At 41.3% G+C, this 22,239-nt stretch overlaps 1 protein-coding gene across 1 annotated transcript in view; it reads right to left on the minus strand.

Moving 5' to 3' along the window:
• Window positions 1-22,239, minus strand: part of LOC121303550 (pappalysin-1-like) — a 202,097-nt gene that overhangs the window by 80,235 nt on the left and 99,623 nt on the right. The window contains exons 8-10 of the mRNA XM_041234313.1: window positions 18,677-18,805; window positions 18,154-18,245; window positions 2,022-2,218 (exon numbers count right to left, since the gene is read on the minus strand). Coding sequence (XP_041090247.1) covers window positions 2,022-2,218; window positions 18,154-18,245; window positions 18,677-18,805 — 418 coding nt within the window. The remainder of the gene's footprint in view (window positions 1-2,021; window positions 2,219-18,153; window positions 18,246-18,676; window positions 18,806-22,239) is intronic.

Consider the following 22,239-nt stretch of genomic DNA (forward strand, 5'->3'; position numbering starts at 1 on the left):
GATGTGTTTGGACTTGGCAGCCAGCAGGCTTGTTCTTTCTCTTCACTTTGTATATGAAGGAGTCCGCTGCTGCTGTGAAGGGGTTTTTTCCTAAAACTACACTCTCAGTGTGATAAGTTATTATTTATTTGGCAAACGCCTTTATCCAAAACGACAAATAGGTGTTACAGGGCAGTACAGGGTTACAATGCAAAATCAATAGTCCTCCTTTACTTAAGAGACATCAGTGGATTCTGGCTATATAGACACTCACAGATATGCCCCCCCCCCCCCCCCCCCCCAGAATATACTTGTCAAAAGTGTGACATTTGTTTTCTATAGCTTAAGACAGGTGGTAAAGTGTTGCATCCTAATTTTCCAGTTTGTCAACATCACATGACCAAGAAGACATTTACAACCTAATGAGGTCCAGAATTTCCACTTGCAGTGGAGAGAGAGAGAGAGAGAGAGAGAGAGAGAGAGAGAGAGAGAGAGAGAGAGAGAGAGAGAGAGAGAGAGAGAGAGAGAGAGAGAGAGAGAGCACTACTTCTCATCAAGGTCAGGACAAAAGCCCGTTCCCCTCTTTCACACAAAGGCTAAAGTGAGGGGAAATTAAGACAAAGTTGATCATACCAGGAGGCCAAGAGCACCTGCTAATTTGTCTATGCAATGTGCAGCAGGCATTATTAGAACTGAACCAATGAGGACATCATCACAGGCATTGTAAGCTCTTGCTCCTATTTACTTACACTGGAGCTGAAATATTGCTTGTTATATCATTTCCATTAGGGACATAAGTTACAGAAAATGCATTGAAAGACAGACACTCACACACTTACAGACCACAAACCCCAGGTGTGAATCCACTGTGTATCAGATTCCTAACACAGCTAATGGTATCGACAGCTCCATAGCAGGTACAACACAGAGGTAGCAGCTACTTCTTAAAGATATTCACTGCAGACTGGGACCACTAAGCCGTATCACCCAACAGTCAGCTTTTATGGGGATGTCACCCTTTCTTTTTTATTTAAAATTGCTGTGATTCAACTGAAAGCTGGGAATTCTGTTTGCAAATTAAACCAATCAACCAATCAACTAATCCACAGCAGCCAATGACACCTAATCGCAAAGACTACACCTTTTTAATTTATTTTATTTTAAAAAGGGATAACATTTCAGCCATAAGAAAAAAAAAAGACAAGCAGGAAGAGGAGCCAATATTCTATCAAGCGTGTCACTTCCTTTACGTTAATGCTACACAAAATGAATCGTTTCAATGCCAGTACAAGGGAGAAAGTGAATTGTGCCATCATGAACAAAGCAATTTAAGGAGAAACTATTGCCTCTTTGTCTCCAGTCTGAGCAAACAGCACAACAGGGCGGAGGAGGAGAGACTTGCTATCAGAGAGAGGGCAGCTCCATCACCAATGCTATTTGCATCTGTGTCATTCAGGCTGCTGAGAGAGGAGGGAAACATCTGAATGATAATCCCACTCTAATATTATCACTAACCTCACACGCTGTGAAAGCAATTCCCATTGCATTAGCACATCCATGCCTGTCACGATGGAGACATCATATCAGCTGCACACGCTGCACTTTGTGAGGTAGACTGTCTACAGGTATGGGGCATCCTGTGTGCCAATACTGTCACAAGGCTGGCTGGTGCTGCTTTATGACCCTCAGGTCACTGCTTGTAATGTCACGTGTGTGGGTGTTTCAAACCAGATTTACTTTTCATACTTCAATGGTATTGATGTCATACTAGTGGCTTTGCCCAGCTTTAAAAACAAAGCTTCCCAAAGCATGGTAATTAAATAGTAAACTATGTAAGTTATAAACAAAAAACAACACAGTTCTTTGTGAGTAACTCAGAACTAATTGCCCCACTGGTTCTTCCCTCACTGATTGATTATTTTGGTGTTAGCTTCTTAGGACCATTGTGTATCCTCACTTTTATGGCATTACATGTCCAGACACTGTTTTCAAGTGTTTTTAGGGAAATTCAGCTTGAATCCTGTTGAATCCATGCTGCTTACCTTAGTGGCAGCCGGGTATCCGATCATGACCTGTGCGGGGCAGTGTGGGTTGTTCTGGTCAGAGGTTTCCACGCTGGAGGCCCACTGATCCAGGAAGCCACTGGGAGTGTACAGCCCACAATCCTGCACACTCTTCTGCCTCTCAAACTCCTCACAGACCCCGTCGCCATCAAAGAAATAACACTGACTCGGCTCATCTAGAAAGGACATGGCAAAAAAGAGACACGACAGTTCAGTGAGCATGCGGACATTCAGGACCAATCGACACACCTGAGAGCAGAAATCTTTCCAAGCACTCCAACATCTGACAGCAAACCCACTCAGCTCCACACTGTACAAGGAAACACTCAATCTGTGGCATCGCTAAGATTTCCGGACTGCTCTGAATTATTACTTATAGATTAACAATCTATAAATGTTGCTGGAACAGTTAGTAAGCAGAGTACGTAACATATAAATAAGAAACAACAACAGAGATTCTTGCAAAACATACATAAGAACAGTTGTGAACAACAGGAGACCATTTGGCTGAACAACGCCTATCTGGCTTGAAAGGATGTCAAGTATAGGGATCGAACCCGCAACCTGTGTTTTTAGCACCACTCTGAAAAAGAGTGATTTATAACAGGACAACAAATAGTAAGAAATTAAAGATGACATCAAGTATCCCTGTTTTCAGGGGAAGTGGGCAATCCAGACCGTGGTTATGAACAGGCAACCATTTCATGACTTATAAATCTCTAGTTTGTAATATAAATAATGACGTTTTAGGCTGATAAGGGTCGATGAGATACCAAGGGTGTCCCCAGCCTGGAAAAGGTTAGGAATCCCTGCTGTATAGATCTTAACCCTCCTCTGCAGAATGGACCTATTTTGACAGGGTTTGTATCCTGATACAAAGAGCTGTTCAGAGCCGACTGGTTTGTTAAGATCACATGTGTATCATCATTAAACGATCACAAATACTATCTAAGGAGATGTCCCTTTATCTTTACACATTTCGCTGCCATAATCATCTACAGGTGCATCCGAGACATTTCTTATTTTAGCGAGCAGATTGTTTTTGGAAGGCAAGTGCAGCAAGTTTCTCCACTTGATTCATCCTTGTGTGTCCCTTAAACCACAAGAATCTAACAAATAACGTGAAAAAAGCAAGACACACAAGTCATAACCTTCTTGGAAAGTAACCAGGGTACTGCAAGTATAGAAATCTCACCAGCCAAAAGCAATGTGCTACCTGCCAAGACTGAAGTTGCCACAATAAATCCACAAAATAATGCTTATGCGTCACGTCATATATATATATATATATATATATATATATATATAATATATATAATATATATATATATACATGTGTAATGTACATAATTACATTATATACATTAGAAGCTACAGTATTCGATGTCAATACAGAACATTGTCTGGTAAGTTATTATATAAAATAATATATCAGGCCCCTCTCTCTTGTCCTGATATGGAAGGACATGGGCTGAAAACTTTTCGCGATTAAAACTAATTTGAAACAATTGTTTAAAATAAACACAACCTATTTATTTTACGTTGGGGTTTTAAATAAAAGTGCAACAACCCGCCTGTAGAAAATTCCTGTGCAATTCGTCCGTAGTGTACCCTCACCGTAGCAAAACGCCATGAGGGGCAACGAACCCGAGTGGAAGCAGCACAATCACATATGGTGGCAGCGTGTGCGGGTGCCCCTACGGCACAGAGAAAAATGGATTTAAAAGAGTTGACTGACAGGATCAACGAGAATACCACTGCTCAGAAAGAGCAGAACGAGAGATGGGAGAGAGCGCTGGCGTTGGCCCTGTTGGAAACAAGGGAGCGGGAGCTCCAAAAGTGGGAGCAGGCAAGAGAGTCACCACTATCTGCAGCCCCGGCGAGAGAAGCACCACGGTCTCCTGCACCAGAGGACATGGTGCTGTGTCCTGAGCCAGAGGAGTCCTTCTCTGAGCCAGAGGAAGCAAGAGGCAATGCCGCTGGCTACAGACAAGGGGAAGGAGGTGAGGAGCCCACCTTCACCACAGTCCCGTGCCCCTTGCTCCTGGACACCATGCCGGTCTGCCTACATCTCCCTGTGCTAGACCTGGAGCCCAGGCGTCTGCACCATCGGCCACAGTTCCACTCCTGGTTTCCTACTCCGCTCCCCCCAAGCACCGAGACGTTGGTTGTGCTCCCCCTAGTCACTGTTTTGCTCCCCCTGGGTGATCAAAAATCGCTGCATCGTTCTCCAATGACAGACCTCTGCCCACTGCTGCAGCCACCCCTTTCCCAGCCGTCGCTTTGGTTGCCCCAGTCAACCCAGTGGGGTCCCTCGTCACCGATTCACGGTCCCTACCTGGCACCACTGGAAGAGGAACCAACCCCCCTCAAGTTCGCCCGGGACTTGAAGGAGGGTGGTTGTGCTTTAAGGGTGGAGGGAAGTGGCCTTGGTATGGCTGGTGTCTTAAAAAGACATGGGGGAGGATGTGTGAGAAAGTGTACTCCGGGATAGAGATAACAGGACTACACCTTGCAGAAGCACACAAGCTGAAGAAGTTAGAGAAGTTAGTAGAGAAGGTTCCAGTCTGTGTTAGTTAGTGCTTGAAAAAGAGCTAGGTGTTTGTTTTGTCTTTGTTATTGTTTATTAAAAACAACACATAGCGCTTTGAAAACTCATTTTTTCTGTGTGCTGGGTCTGTTTGAAAGGGGCAACAAACATGAGTGAGTGGTCACTTGATCACAACAATATATATATATATATATATATATATATATATATATATATATATATATATATATATATATATATATATATATATATATATATATATATATAGCAAAACATACAGTCTAGGTTTTTGCTTTTTAGTTTGTTGTTTATTGATGGTCTTATGAAGTGCTATAGTTCAGATTTGTTTAGAGCTGTCACATTGTCTGCCATCCTGTGATCGAAGATACTACTAACTGCTTGTAACGTCCGAAAATGCGTCATTGCTTGTTTTTGCTTCTTTCAATAAAAGGGCTTCTGATTTTTGTAGCCGACAAGCAGCAAAGCTGTTAATCTGTTTGAGCAGTAGTGCTACATTTCGCCAGAAAAATAGCAGATTTTTTAATCTTATCTGGCATGTTAATACATAGTTCTTAAAATAGCTAGTTTTCAACAGTGTGCATGGGCTCCGCACTGCTCCAGAGGCTCCTGCGCTCAACAGCTTTTTAATGTCTACTTCTGTATCTGTAACATCTGTTGTTTAATGACCATAACCATTGACATTTTCTACAGAATAGAGTTCAGCAGTGTGAGTTTCTGGAGTTTCTAGAACCACTTTCACATTTATCGGTCAAGTGTTCAGGTTTCTCAAACGATAACATGCAACTGGGAACTCCTAAGGGCAGTGTGCCGTGGAGAGTGGAGCTTGAGCCGAGGCCCTAACAAAGCTTGACCTAGCTTGGTAAGCCTCTGAATGATATGGCACTACCTAGCATTGAACCTTATTGTACTGCATGCCAGATCAACCCTCAGAGCTGCATGTCTAACCTATGAATGGCATATAAAGCATTACAGGTATGGAAATAGAGAACTTTCTTTCACAGTCTGTATGTGGTCTCCTCTCTTAACAACCTAAATCCCTGCCATCCAGTGCATTATGGAGACATGTTTGAACTTGAGCTTTAAGATGTTGAGGTCTGTGGGAGCAGAACTAGCTTACCGGGACTGCAAGCCCAGGTGTTAGAAAGGTGCTATATAAAATAAATATTGATTGATTATTGATTGAAAGATTGAATAATGGCTGAAGACAATGGCAATATCTCATGGCAAGGAGCTAGGATTTCAAAATATGGACAATGCTGAATTGCGAATGAAAAACAGAATCCATGTGCTTTTAATTGCATTGTGCTCCTAGTGGCAGATCCTTGAGCGTGTTGGTTATAAATATGTTGACACTCGTTCTGCTTTCAAGGAAGAAGATTGTTTTTTCAATTAAACTATTCAGTCACCAGTCAAGAAAACAGACACATCCCCTAAATATAAAGCTTCGAACTCCAGCGAGGGGCAGGAAACATGTTTTCAGGATATCAACTTATCAGAGTCAGCAGCCTTTCCCTGTGCTGAACAATGTCACTTACCTACTGCAAAACAGGGACTTCTTCACACCCAGACAATGTGCTCCATATCAAAGGAAAAAGAAAGCATTGACTGTGCCCAAAACGCTGATGAAAGCTTCTCATCCTCTTTCCTGTTATTACACCAAACACGGTGATTGACACTTAATTATTATTCGAGTATCCTGACAATGACAATAAAATACCCCCCCCCCAAAAAAAAAAAAAAAAAAATACATTTTTGTGCATGAATGTTTGCTTAGGTATTCACCCAACATCATAATGAAGCACGCAACAATATCTGTAAGCATTGATGGGTCTGCAGCCATTTATTCTCAGATATACTGAGCAACATTAACTACTTGAGATATTAGAATAACAGCCAAAACAAAGCAGCTACCGTGACTAGTAGCATTCCATGCAAGAATGCTGAGTGTTTAACATAGTTATGGATGAAAACTGTGTATACTTGTGGGAATTGAGATTAACTAGGGAATGTAATTCATTTGAACTCTTAATTTAAGAGCTAAACATGCTCCTAAGTTGTTTCTTTCTGTTTTGGTAACATTAGCAGTTACTTTTTTTATGATAACAAAACACAGTGGTACATTATATGGCCAAGGCTCAGTTTCCATTTCTGGTCTCTCCTTTCCTGTGTTAAGCAATTTCTGTTAATATGTCCTGTTAAATTGCTGTTACAACAATCTTGAAAAAAAGCTCTCCATGGTTGACATTTCCATACTTGTAGTTTGTGTGCTCAAATCGAGCTTTCCACCTAAAGCCAGTAGATGCCGAAGTCCACGTTAAAGTTTTAATTACATGTTCTTGGAGTGATCCGCAGACAGACATGAGTAGGATATGCTCCTGGAGTGATCCGCAGACAGACAGACAGACAGACAGACAGACAGATGAGAAGGATATGTTCTTGCAGTGATCCGCAGACAGACAGACAGACAGACAGACATACAGATGAGTAGGACATGTTATTGGAGTGATCCGCAGACAGACAGACAGATGCAGCTATAACACAAGCAATAGAAGATCACTTCCTTGGGTCTCAGAAATGGCAGCACTAGAAAAGAGTCTGGTGTGCTGAGACATGTGGAAAATGTTTTATTCTGTTTTGTTTACTGGTTCATTAAGTCACTGAGCCATTTGTGTGATTAATAAATAAACACCAGTGAGAAGAGGGCAGACCTTTACTAATTAAGACCTCAAAGCTGTATCAGGTGTAGAAAGAGACGCAAGACTTCCGGAACACTCCGGAACCAACAGACTTCAATGATGATTTGGTTTTCTTTAATCTCATAAAATTCCAAAAATGTACTCTCATACAAAACTGATTTACAAAACATACACTGTATGCATGCAAAGTTTCACCATTTTTGCCAAACCTAGCTGGTATCAGTAGCGTAGATACCAGGTTTCCTGGCCTTAATGAACGTACATGCAAAGTTTTATCAGATCTAATTTCCACTTGAAGTTTTCCATCTTACACCCTGCTGCCAAGCTGCTACTTTCATGTTCTGTCATTTCACACATGCGTCTGGTTTAATCGCTCAGCTGTCACAGTCTGGTAAGAGGTGCGTCTATAAATAACAGTGTATCGTCTAGATGCACCCCTCTATATGAGCTCTTGATAAGAAACTCTAGTACACAGCATTAATATCAGATCATGTGTCACTGTCAGAGGTGTTTCCACACCTTCTCTAAGCATGGCACTGATTAATAAAACATTGATACCTCATTTATCTTTGAGCAACCTCCACAGCATACAATATTACAGTATGTAACCAGTACCTTATATTCTCATTTTCCTTTGCCACTTGGCATTCTTGATATATTTTTATCAGGGCTGTCACTCGATTAAAATGTTTGATAGGTTAATTTATGAGCATTAATTGATTAAAATCGGTAGATTAATCTGTGCACATTTTTAATAAAGGTAACGATCTTATTCGGCTTTTGATAAGTGATTGCTTAACATGCTGTCATAATCAGAAATCAGAGAAAGTAATTCCAAATACAGTGGCTCTTAAAAGTATTCAACCCCCTTGGACTTTTCCACATTGTATTGTGTTACAACATGGAATCAAAATGGATTTAATTAGGAGTTTTTGCCACTGATCACCACAAAAAAGTCCATAATGTCAAAGTGAAAAATAAAATCTACAAATTGTTCTAAATTAATTACAAATATAAAACAGCAAATAATTGGTTGCATAAGTATTCAGCCCCTTTGCTATGACACACGGTTACGGAAAGATGAGTTCTGGTGATGAATCTTCCTCCCGACCTGTGAGGGCGCTAAAGAACGAGAGGAGAAGTATCTGGAAGGGCTGGCCTGACAGTTCGTTTCCGGGTCAGGGAAGTGGGTCAGCCTGGAAAGAAGCGCGACTCTGTTGTAAGACCGTATTGATTTGAAATGTAAACGAGAGGCAGCTGCAAGTAATAAGGCAGCTGCAACCGTTTACCTCGATATCATGCGGGATTACATATAGGGGTCAGGGTAGCGCTGATCTTTTCCTTCGTTTGGGTAAAACGCTGGAGAGACAGAAGGATCGAGAGAGGAGCTCTCAGTAAAAGAAAAAAGAAAGAGTGTTGTGTGTTGTTTGTGTCTGTGTAAATAACTGTCTGTGTTTTCACCACTAGACAGGTAAACGCACAAATCTGGAGCTGTCGCGAGGGTCAGCACGAATCGGATCACCACTGCACCAACCGTCACGAATTACCCGTGTCTTGACCACCGCACACGCACGTCTGCACTCACCCAGGACTGGTGACCGTGTGTTTGGTTTGTTCGGGACTGTGCCCTGTTATTTCTATCCCTGGGCTTTACACATTTTTGTGTATAGCCGGGGATTTATTATTTGACGGTCACCAGACCTGGATTACAAATAAAAGCACTTTTTTTCACTGAATCACTGTTGTCCGTTCATCACTCCTGCACTGCATCACCGCGACATAGGTTCCCCTTACCAACCACTTTGCCACACACACCTAAATAAGCTTTGGTGCAACCAATTGTCTTTAGAAGCCACATAATTAGTTGAATGGAGTCCACCTGTGTGCAATTAAGGTTTTTCACATGATTTCAGGTTAAATACACCTGTCTCTGAGAGGTCCCAGAATTGGTACATTTCCAAAAACTACATCATGAAGACGAAGGAACATTCAAAGCAAATCTGGAATAAAGTTCTTCAAAAGCACCAATCAGGGGTAGAATATAAGAACATTTCCAAGGCATTGAATATCCCCCAGAGCAGAGTAAAGTCCATTATTAAGAAATGGAGAGAATATGGCACAACTGTGAATCTGTCTAGAACAGGCCGTCTTCAAAAACTGAATAGCCAGGCGAGAAGGGCACTAGTCAGGGAGGCCAACAGGAGGCCTATTGCAACTTTAAAGGAGTTATAGTCTTCCATGGCTGAGCTGGGAGACACTGTGCATACGGCAGCAATAGCCTGGATGCTTCAAAAAACTGGCCTTTATGGGAGAGTGGCAAAAAAACCCATTGTTGAAAAAAAACACACATCAAATCTCTGCTAGAATTTGCCAGAAGGCATGTGGTAGACTCTGAGACCAAACTGGAAGAAGATTCTATGGTCTAATGAGACCAAAATAGAGCTTTTTGGCCTCAACACTAAGCGCTATGTTAGGTGCAAGCCTAACACCGCACATCATCCTGAGAACACTATTCCTACCGTGAAGCACGGTGTTGGCAGCATCATGCTATGGGGATGCTTCTCTGCATCAAGGCCTGGAAAGCTTGTGAAGATAGAGGGCAAAATGGATGCAGCAAAGTACAGAGAAATCCTGGAGGAAAACCTGCTGAAGTCTGCAAGAGACCTGGGACTTGGGAGAAGATTCGTCTTCCTGCATGACAATGACCCCAAACATACAGCCAAATCCACACTGGAGTGGTTTAAAAACAAAAAGGTCAATGTCCTGGAGTGGCCCAGTCAAAGCCCGGACCTCAATCCAATTCAGAATATGTGGAAAAAGTTGAAAATTGCTGTTCACCAAAGGTCTCCATCCAACTTGACAGAGCTTAAGCAATTTTGCAAAGAATGGGCAAAAATTGTAGTGTCCAGATGTGCAAAGCTGGTAGAGACTTATCCAAATAGACTCAAGGCTGTAATTGCTGCCAAAGGTGTTTCTTCCAAATATTGACTCAAGGGGATGAATACTTATGCAATCAATTTTTTTCTGTTTTGTATTTGTAATTAATTTAGAACAATTTGTAGATTTAATTTTTCACTTTGATATTATGGACTTTTTTTGTGTTGATCAGTAGCAAAAACTCCTAATTAAATCCATTTTGATTCCATGTTGTAACACAATAAAATGTGAAAAAGTCCAACAGGAGTGAATTCTTTTGAGAGCCACTGTAATTACCTCTATTTGAGGAATTGGTGCCTTCATCGTGCCCTCTGAATGCCAGTTCTTGCTTGCCAAGGTTAACAACAGAATCAATCAAGCATTTAAGAACCTCACTAATATTTTTATCTACTTGCGCACTGTGATTTATTGTATCCCTACGCTTCTGTTCATCGAGTTAAACATGGGTTTATCTGGGTTTGTCCAAAAGTTTTGAGTGTTACAGTGGCTTGCAAGCCACATTGGGATCATGTTTTTGTGTGACTTCGATAGACATCCTATTAGATTGCTGCAGCCAGTGCTGTTCCATATCACCTTTTCTGTACTGAACAAAAGACAGTTCCAGCAGTATTAATTTAATTGACAGCTACCGGAATGATATGGATACCTTTCATAATTTGAATGTTGGAAGTGGTGAGTATATCCCTTTCCTTCTTGTGTCAGTTTGTGTATTTGTGGTGTATACCTCCCTTTTTAAAAAACTCATTGTTTTCTGAGAAAGTTCTTGGAAATTGATTTGCAACCAAATCGACTATGGTGTCTCCATTATCTGAATTAAAAAGAAATAAATAAATAAATAAATTGTAAAAAGCAATTCTAAATATGACTTTGAAGTTCTCAATATAATTCTCAATAACGGTCTCTCTAATATTAGCAATATCACGTGAAATTCAGCTATTCTTACATCGTGCACCCTAGCATATTTATGTCCCGCCTCTGCTCACTAATGATTGGACAGCTGCAAAACATGGGCAGATCTCTGACTTCCTCATTGGTTAAACTTACAAGACCTTCAAATGAAACGAAGAATACCTTCAAAAGTTGTATTTTCCACCTCTGCCTTCGAAGGTTTAAAACAACCTTCGAAGGTTCGTCTGATGCCATTGATGCACTGTGTTTTTTTTTCTTCCTGTTAATAGAAACTTTTCACAATATATGAACACTATAAATCACACATTAAAATGTTACTCACATGCAAAATTCGATCTTTTGATTTGTATAATGCACATTACGTAAACAAAAGTTGTCGTATTAAAATCTGCTACCAAATCGTTATATGTAGGAACTCAATATGATGCTGCTGCCGTGTATGCAGCAGGGTATAGTATCCAAAGCATTGAGGCTGTACGGTTGAAGTGCTTCAGTAAAATATGTACTGAATATCTAGTGTACAAGACAGTGTAAGAGAAATGCTACGGTAGAATATCTTTGAAACATACAGAATATATGATAACACTAATAATTTTCATTTCGAAAACTGAGCACCGTCTACCCCTCCCCCTCCAGCTTGTGTTATCCAGAATCAAACCTTTAGTTTCTTCATTCTCCATCTCGACAGCAAAGTGTTGCACAGCATAAGCTGTATTGAAAGAAATGTCTTGAAACCCCTCTACTGTTTGGGATTTTTTTTGTTAAATGCCCAGACGACCAAAAACAAAAAAAGTTTAATGCAAACTTTGTAAGCGACTCGGCGACTCGTATCGTGGAGGTATAACCAGTCTCTGTGGTCGCTTGACAAGCGTGAATTCATATTATTATTAGTAGTGTTACGTCACCAGTAAATTATGCAAATGAATACTATCGGAGGTGCGAAGCTTCCTTCGCAATGTGTTCCAAACCTTCAAAGGGCAAAATGTACCCTTCATTGCAGCCCTACTCGCGAATTGAATGCCTGCATAACCAGGGGCAGATCTTCGACTCTCCCATTGGTTAAACATACTAAAGACCTTCAACTGTTTATTTCCCGCCTCCACTCACTTATAACTGGACTGCATTTTCTCAGAGGCAGATCTTCTATTGGTTGATCTTAATTTACATATATATAAAACAAATTTAATCTGCCATCAACTTTTTAGCTGATTAATCTGTTAAATGGGAGCAGCCCTAATTGTTATAATACATTGTCCTATATGTCCTTCCCGTGAAGCTGATATGCTGTATATTTTTAACCAAAGCAGAAATCCTAAAAACAAAATCCCCCAAAAATATTTACAAAAAATAAAGTTTCCCCCAATTGTGTAAAACCACAGTATACCTTACAATACAGCCAGACACCCGAAAATGACTTTTTAAAAGTGACCTAACATTTGTATAATGCTTATAGTCCTCCTGGGTGGTTGTTGTTTGGATTCTGTTTCCACTGTATGTACGTTTTTACATTTGTCTTTGCTCTTCTTACTCTGCACATCAGAGAGGTGATGCTAAACCTCTTTTTAGTTGTGTTACTTTGATCTGTTCAGCAGTCTACTCTGCATACCCTTACACAACAGTTCAAAAGACAACACTGATTCTATGACCCACCAGTTGAGCATGTATTAGCAGACCACAGCAATAGTATAGCAACAAATATTACCATCAATCAGGAAGCTCCACTGTAGACACTACCACACCACAGACCCACCAGGGAGTAGCATGTTAATAAATCCTGGAACATGCCAGAAACCAAGCAGATCTGGGTCAACTGCATCATTGCTAAAGTGGAATTGGTTATTACAGTAGCCACAGACACACCATCAAAATATAATGGGATGCTAGGAGAGCATGTGAAAATCAACGTAGTAGGTGATGTTCACTATAAAGCTGATCTGTGCATTATAAAACTGATCTGAACAAGAGGTAAGTTCAGCACCTTCGAACATGCAGGGATTCAGCCGCTTTTATGCCTTGAAGAAATGTGACAAAAAGCTTTTAATATGTTTACAATGGATCAGCCTACCACTCAGTCATTATTATTCATACACAACCCGCTGCTGCTGCTTTTTAAAGGGGAAATGCCACAGACACTGTCCTGCTGTTCGGCAGACTCACTATTCCTCATTCATGAACTCAAAGGTTTAAAGAAAGCAGCAGGGAAAACAAAATATCAGGATGTCCGCTCGATTGCAACGTCAGCACAAAAATGAGCAGCCCAGCCCAGAGAGGGAAGGGTCAGAGTGCATGAGCAGCCCGGCCCTTCGGAGAGGGAAGGGTCTGTGTGCATGAGCAGCCTGGCCCTTCAGAAAGGGAACAGTCAGTGTGCATGAGCAGCCCAGCCCAGAGAGGGAATGGTCTGTGTGCATGAGCAGCCCAGCCCAGAGAGGGAAGGGTCTGTGTGCATGAGCAGCCCAGCCCAGAGAGGGAAGGGTCAGTGTGCATGAGCAGCCCAGCCCTTCAGAGAGGGAAGGGTCAGTGTGCATGAGCAGCCCAGCCCTTCAGAGAGGGAAGGGTCAGTGTGCATGAGCAGCCCAGCCCTTCAGAGAGGGAAGGGTCAGTGTGCATGAGCAGCCCGGCCCTTCAGAGAGGGAAGGATCAGTGTGCAGGGGCAGCTCAGCCCTTCGGAGAGGGAAGGGTCAGTCTTCCAGGATCTCTCCTTGGAAGGAAGAAGTCACAGCATGACTGCAAAGGGATGTGAAACCACATTGCTGATCCTTTAGGTAATCAGATAACCTTGCATTTATTGTTAATTATTGAAAATGGTGTATTTTACTGTGTATAATCCAATACAGGAAACAGCATTCACATAAAACCTGGATGCATGTGTATTAAACAAATGCACCGACATCCAGGTGTTTTGAGATGGAAGATACCTAAAGTCTCTTCATGTCAAACGTTGCAAAATCCAAAATGTTTTTTGTCTCATATAAAATATGACTGATTGTTAGAAAATCTCTTTGAAGCCCTATGATATGTACTTCACATACTTTAATACCAACTTTTTATTTTATCAACATATTTATAACAGGAAATTTCCTGGCACAGCTAGACCATCTACAAACTACTAGATAAAATAATAAACGGCATTGACACTTTCAAAAGGGTATTCATCTTTACGCTACAATGGAGGATAACGTAATGGAATTCAGTCCTGATAGTCAGCAATTTTGAAGACAGCCAGCAGCTCAAACAGAAGCACTGCAATGTGAAAATTCACATATTTTGCCCTATCCCATTTGTGATAGTTAATTCACTTCAAATAGGGCTGAGGTACCACAAGTGTTCCCCAGAGGAGGGAGAAGCACCCCTACAGACACACAGGGGCCTGGCCCTGAAGCTGTGGAGCTGTGCTGGAGCCTCATTGAACCTGCTCCACATCTGAGAAGGGGCTGGACCCTCATTGAACCTGCTCCACACCTGAGAAGGGGCTGGAGCCTCACTGAACCTGTTCCATACCTGAGAAGGGGCTGGAGCCTCATTGAACCTGCTCCACACCTGAGAAGGGGCTGGAGCCTCATTGACCCTGCTCCACACCTGAGAAGGGGCTGGAGCCTCATTGACCCTGCTCCACACCTGAGAAGGGGCTCCGCAGGCTGGAGCCTCATTGAACCTGCTCCACACCTGAGAAGGGGCACCGCATCAGCTTCTCATTCATTCAGCAATAAATCAACACATTCCAGAGCAACAATCCTACAATGTTTACTGCAAATCTTCTTTGTTGGTTGTTTTGCTTACTTTATGATAATTTCAGACCCATTTCGAAGTACATAATTAAGTTAGATTTTATTCAGGAAATAATTGGGGTACACTCTGCAGCCACTATAAATGTAGACATTTTTATAAGTTAAAAATAAACAAATAAATAAATAAAAGCTAATAAACGGCAAACCTCCTCCCACCCCCTTCAAAGATCCAAATATTCCGGTTTCAGAGAATTCAACCGCAGCGGTATCTGACAGCACAGTGCCTTTACGAAACTCAGTGGATTGTTCAGTTAATTCTTGTTTTCCAGCCAGAAATGTTTAAGAATGCTAGCACTGCACTTCATCATGGTCTGTTGACAGCACCAGGTGTACACATTGTTTTAAGTCAGGTGGAGATTCTTTTTTACCCAGGTTGCTCTGATGATTACACAATCAAAACAAAAAGGATGTCTTTTCACAGCCATCTGTATTCCAGCAACAGAAAAGGGAAACCCTAACTGGTAACGAATGAAGCCTGTTCCATCCCTACATCTGGGGATTTCTCCAGAGTGCACATTCTACAGCAGCACCTTCACTTCTAGAAACTGCTTTGGATTAGGTAAAAAAAAAAAAATACAATACAATACAAAAAGACTTTAAGGAAAAGCTACCTCTATGTTGCCCTCTAGGCTGAAACAGCAGAAGACTGCTGAATGATTTGTAAAGCACTTGTGCATCTCTTTCTCTGTGTGTCCCAATTCCTTTTCCTGGATGATGAACCAGGCACTCAAGCCATTTTGCATTATGTATATATGAAACATTTGAAAACCTTGCTTATTTTTAATCACTGGTTTTTCAGAAATACTTATTCAACCTGCAATCCAAAACCACTAAGCAAACAATGGCCTCAGATGAAGGAAAAACACAGAGAGCAGATAAAATAGAGCAAGAAATGGTTGAAAAAAACAGAAAAGGTTAGTATGCTAATGGTTGTTCCTGTTGATTAAATTACTTTATATTAGGCCGGCCCGGACTATAATCCAAACATGAACTTGGCATAGTGTCCAGTCTAAGGGTTTCTTTGATCACAGGAGTGCTTCTGTTTCTTGTTACAATATGTTTCACATGTTTTAGGGCTTGATGCATCCAGAAGTCTTTTTGTTGTTGGTTTTCAACAAACATTGCCATTCTTGAAACAGCCAGAATACTTAAATCGGCTGAACATAAATCAAAGGATATAAATGTTTGAGACACACAGCTGCAAAAAAAGCATTTTCTTTCAACATATGGTGAGTTTTGAAAAAAATCTTCTAAGGAAGACAAAGTCACCTCTGTAGCAAGGAGGAGAAGCCAATTGTGTATTTACGAGAAGACAAGAGCCAAGGGGTAAAGAGCAATGCATCCATGGACCTCGACAGGATGAATCCATTTCCTAAGAACGTCTTGTCACAGAGGTACGGAGGGAAAACAATATTAAAAATGAGATTGTCATCTTGCAGTTCTGCGAATATTACGGCATTCTGCCAGAACGTCAATGTAGCTTGAATGAAAACGCGCCTTGGAGGATAGTGATCGAAACTTATCTGATTACCACAAGATGAAGAAAGTAAAAACAATTGACTAATCTACCTCTAGATCTTGTAAAGGAGACTGACGGAGTCAAGCAAGATGAATCTGATAAAGAACTCCCAAATACGAGCTGGAAGCAAGGGTAAAAACAAGGTTCTGTTATCTCTACAGCAAATGACACAACACAGTGCTCCCACAAACTGCCAATGCAGACCATATGGATAAAACACCACAATGACTACACGACAAGCACACTATTGCATATCTTTTTTATACATTCATTTAAAGTTCAGATATAGTTCATATAGACTCATTGGATAAGCACTATGGAAAACCGATTTTTAGCATTGCCAATATAACACATTGGGTTTTATCTCTTACAGGTTATCAACTTTACAGTTAGTAAACAGTACTTGTTTTCAGCAGCTGGGTTTATTGATTGACCCATCTCATTGCAGACATGAGGAATGCCACTATCATGAAAGGGATGACAGCACAGCGGTTTTATTAGTGAACAAGTCTGTGATTCGCCTTGAACGTGGCTTTTAGGAAGAAGCCTGCATTGGCTTGTGTAAAGCTTTAGGCTGTAAAAAACAGATTTTGCTGGAAAAAACTCAATGCCTATGGGGTACTGCATATGAAAAGACAAAAATACTGTATATTACAATAAAGTACGGCAGGCTATGCATAAAAGTTAAGCTGTTAAGAAGACATAAATACATGTTACAAAAGATGTTTTAAAAATATAAATAAAAGAAAAAAGTGATTTGAAAATTACTCCGACGCATCAAAGCCTTGCCTTTGAAATCTTTGCCGGGTTTCAAAAAGTGCAACAGTAACAGTAAACGCTAGCATCCAGCCGCTAAAAACAAAGCAGGCTGCTCTTCTGCAGCTTCCAGTGTAGGAAAGGAAAAAAGAAACGAATGGCGTCTGTCCTGACGTGCCCGTCCTGGGAATATGAAAGCTCCTGGCACTCTGCCGGAATGAATTAACAGGGCTTCCACTGCAGAGCAGCGTGCTGCTAGAAAAGAGAGATGGTCATGGAGAAAGGTATGAGATCTGTTACACATGCTGGCAGTGATGGATCACACGCACACAAAGAGATGGTGTAAAACTGACAGATCGCTGGATAGGGAGCTTTGACAGGTACTCCCGGGTCCAGTGCATCCACCTTAATTAATAGGAACAATATCACAATACTGCAGTCAACACCTCTGGGATCCAAGCAAATAAGTGCTGGAAGCTGCATGTATCTAACCAGCTTTGTCCAGCCGAAATTCAAAGAGAATTGAATCTGAAAAGCCTGAAGGTTTTCTCATTTACCAGCCACCTCCCAGTCTGACTGCACTGGTCTGGGGACCAGATAAAGGGATGGTGCTTACTTGATCTGTCCAGGTATTTTAACGAATCAAGAAGAATATTGCAGCTCATGACAGATTGCAACATAATTAGCACATACTAAATGCTTTGCATTGCTACACCCAGGAACTACAGTAGTTTGCATCCTACTAAGAATCTGGTCTGAAATTGAGGAGAATTGATCTGACAAGACAAATCCAATGAGAACCCAAATCATATAATAACCTCAACATGGTGATCTACAAACAGACACCTCCATGGTATCTCCTCTGTATTCTACACCCCTGCAAGCGCTAAGCCCTTGAATCTGCGTCGCTCTCCAGGGCTGAATGCTTGTGACGTACCGACACAGTTGAACCCTGGCTCCTTTCTACACTGTCTGGAGCAGCCATCTCCATTGGCTTTGTTCATGTCATCACACTGCTCCCCCAGATTTCTGAAATAAAAAAAAGAATTTGAAAAAAGATTAACTTAGGTGGGCTGAAACAAATGCTTCTGTGAATAGGACAGGGACAGTGCTTGCCGATGTTATGAATTCATTAGACACTTTGACAGGACGACCAGAAGCATAACCGATGAGAAATGAAAATAGCCAGTCAAAACTGATTGATGACCAGGGATATGTTAATGAAAATATTAAAATAATCACAATGATGTTGAAAAAGATATTACAAGAATACGTACAACAAAGCAAGAAAGCGTTGTGCTTTAAACCGTACAGCCAGGTCAGTAAAACTTTAATACAGAACTTGTGTACTCCCATTGTGGGGTTTATGTATAGCTATGGACAAGCACTTCATAAGAAATGTAGATAATATTGAACAGTTTGAAATTGCTCTGTGGATCTCCTGACTTCTCTAAAATTACCTCTGAATGCGCCCATCTCCACAGTAGGCAGATCCAAGCTGATGTGTGAGAGCTGGGGAGGGCTCACTCTCTGATGACCTCATGACAGAAAGCACTTGATAGGTGTAGACCAAGCCAGGCTCCACTTCCCTGGAAAACAGAAACACAGAAATATAGAAATGTATAGCAATCAGTGTAATTATACTTAATGCTCAAATGGAATCAAATACCAACAATAGTGCTATTTGCCCGTTAACATACTTTACATTTTTCTATGCTATTTTCTTCTTTTGAAGATGTTTGGTTCTCTTTGAAAATCTTCCACCAATGGACAGTAGGAGTGATTGCTGAGTTCAGAGCTTGTGTTGTGTGTGTGCAACTGTTATTGTGAGACCTCTGACAGAGTTATTGGAGGCAGGTAATACAGTGGAATAATGGCTTCAGACACCTCTTCTCTTTAAACAGGACAGGGAGGCTGATGTGCTGCATGGACCTACTCTTGTAAACATTGTTACTTACGTCATCCCTGTAGGGTTCAGACAGTAAAAAGCCAAGGCAAGAACCTTTACTAATTTAATAATATTCATTCATCTTTTCATATTCGGTGGGGTTCTTTATACTCCAAGAGGCTTAAGAGACTGAACTGTTCATATCCACAAGTCAGAGGTCCCAGTCACTCGTTCTCTCTTTATTTCTAATCAGAAGCTCGAGCCAATTATCCCAGGGAGAGCTCCTCCCACTAGACTGCTTTGGTCAGTAGTGTGGGCATTGGACACTGACCCACAGACCCTTTGGCACGGTTACAAACAGGGCATGTAGATAACGATCCCAGACATATGCACAGGGCCTCTAAAGTGCCTAAATAATCCACAGCTGGAGACTGCACAGCACAAGCAAGGCAGTGCAGCAGACACAGAAGGCATTAGTTGCAGCTTGCCTTTCTTATAGTAGTCCCTTATAAACTCCAAACACCCTGCTTCTCCCAGGAATGGCTATGGGTACTACAGTAAATCAGGATTTGTGCAACAGCTTATTTGTAACTGCCTTGTTTCAAAGAACCAACAATTCACTGCCTGCAATCCTAGGACATGCATACATGTTTCACAGTAGGCATAACACTTCTTTAAAAAAAAAAAAAAAAAAAAAGCTAGTCTCCTCTCTGTACTGTACCTGTGATACAGTGGCTTGCGAAAGTATTGACCCCCCCTTGGCATTTTTCCTATTTTGTTGCCTTACAACCTGGAATTAAAATGGATTTTTTGGGGGTTTGTATCATTTGATTTACACAACACGCCTACCACTTTGAAGATGCAAAATATTTTTTATTGTGAAACAAACAAGAAATAAGACAAAAAAACAGAAAACTTGAGCGTGCATAAGTATTCACCCCCCCAAAGTCAATACTTTGTAGAGCCACCTTTTGCAGCAATTACAGCTGCAAGTCTCTTGGGGTATGTATCTATAAGCTTGGCACATCTAGCCACTGGGATTTTTGCCCATTCTTCAAGGCAAAACTGCTCCAGCTCCTTCAAGTTGGATGGGTTCCGCTGGTGTACAGCAATCTTGGATTGAGGTCTGGGCTTTGACTAGGCCATTCCAAGACATTTAAATGTTTCCCCTTAAACCACTTGAGTGTTGCTTTAGCAGTATGCTTAGGGTCATTGTCCTGCTGGAAGGTGAACCTCTGTCCTAGTCTCAAATCTCTGGAAGACTGAAACAGGTTTCCCTCAAGACTTTCCCTGTATTTAGCGCCATCCATCATTCCTTCAATTCTGACCAGTTTCCCAGTCCCTGCCGATGAAAAACACCCCCACAGCGTGATGCTGCCACCACCATGCTTCACTGTGGGGATGGTGTTCTTGGGGTGATGAGAGGTGTTGGGTTTGCGCCAGACATAGCGTTTTCCTTGATGGCCAAAAAGCTCAATTTTAGTCTCATCTGACCAGAGTACCTTCTTCCATATGTTTGGGGAGTCTCCCACGTGCCTTTTGGCGAACACCAAACGTGTTTGCTTATTTTTTTCTTTAAGCAATGGCTTTTTTCTGGCCACTCTTCCATAAAGCCCAGCTCTGTGGAGTGTACAGCTTAAAATGGTCCTATGGACAGATACTCCAATCTCTGCTGTGGAGCTTTGCAGCTCCTTCAGGGTTAGCTTTGGTCTCTTTGTTGCCTGTCTGATTAGTGCCCTCCTTGCCTGGTCCGTGAGTTTTGGTGGGCGGCCCTCTCTTGCCAGGTTTGTTGTGGTGCCATATTCTTTCCATTTTTTAATAATGGCTTTAATGGTGCTCCGTGGGATGTTCAAAGTTTTGGATATTTTTTTATAACCCAACCCTGATCTGTACTTCTCCACAACTTTGTCCCTGACTTGTTTGGAGAGCTCCTTGGTCTTCATGGTGCTGCTTGCTTAGTGGTGTTGCAGACTCTGGGGCCTTTCAGAACATGTGCATATATATACTGAGATCATGTGACAGATCATGTGACACTTAGATTGCACACAGGTGGACTTTATTTAACTAATTATGTGACTTCTGAAGATAATTGGTTGCACCAGATCTTATTTAGAGGCTTAATAGCAAAGGGGGTGAATACATATGCACGCACCATTTTTCCGTTATTTATGCTTTACAATTTTTTTTTCCATTTCACTTCACCAATTTGGACTATTTTGTGTATGTCCATTACAAGAAATCCAAATAAAAATCCATTTTAATTCCAGGTTGTAAGGCAACAAAATAGGAAAAATGCCAAGGGGTCAATACTTTCGCAAGCCACTGTATACAGTCAATTACTGCATGTACAAGTGACTGTGTCTCTCACACAATGTGCTCAAAAGACACCCCACATAAAAAAACAAAACATAAACCCCATAAAAAAAGAATGTTTATGTATAAAATACACAAGATATAAATATGGGTTATGAGCACAAGTGTTTTAAAATGTATATTTGTATTTAGGCATGAGGATTGCAAAGCACTTCACATGCTGGTAAAATTATATGTGAGCACAGGGAATTGCTCTTTTATTAATTCACATGCAATTGTACCGAGACTATAATTGAATGACTGATTAGCAATCGAGTCTCGGTACAGCTGCATAAAAGCTGCATGTTTTCAAGCACTCAGGGTTGTGTGTTCATGGTGGAGAACAGGTGAGAGGATGGTAGGAAGGAAGGAAGTGCCAGCATGGTAATTGTTTGTCTGGTCGTTCACTGTCTTGTTTAGTGTTGTCTGTTTGTTTACCTTTTTATTTTGGCCGCAAGTGTCGTGTCCTGTTTTGGTGTGCTGTTTTTGTTTAAATCGTTTGTTTATTATTATTATTTAATAAAACACTGAGCGCAGTCATTGCATCTCAGTTTACAACCGCCATTCCTCACTGTTTGGAGTCTGCATTTCTGGACTGACCTCACCCCTGAAAAGCCATCCTGTTCACAAAGCCATATGGAAAACTAGTGTAAGATGCATACTGCATACCTAATGTAAAATGTAAATATTTAACCAGTGTCCTTGTGCCTGACTACCTCTTTCCCTCATGGGTTAATCATCCAAACCTGTTGAGTGGTACCTACAACATACATGTCATGCATT

This window comes from Polyodon spathula, chromosome 33 (genome assembly GCF_017654505.1).
Source record: "Polyodon spathula isolate WHYD16114869_AA chromosome 33, ASM1765450v1, whole genome shotgun sequence".
Classification (NCBI taxonomy): domain Eukaryota; kingdom Metazoa; phylum Chordata; class Actinopteri; order Acipenseriformes; family Polyodontidae; genus Polyodon; species Polyodon spathula.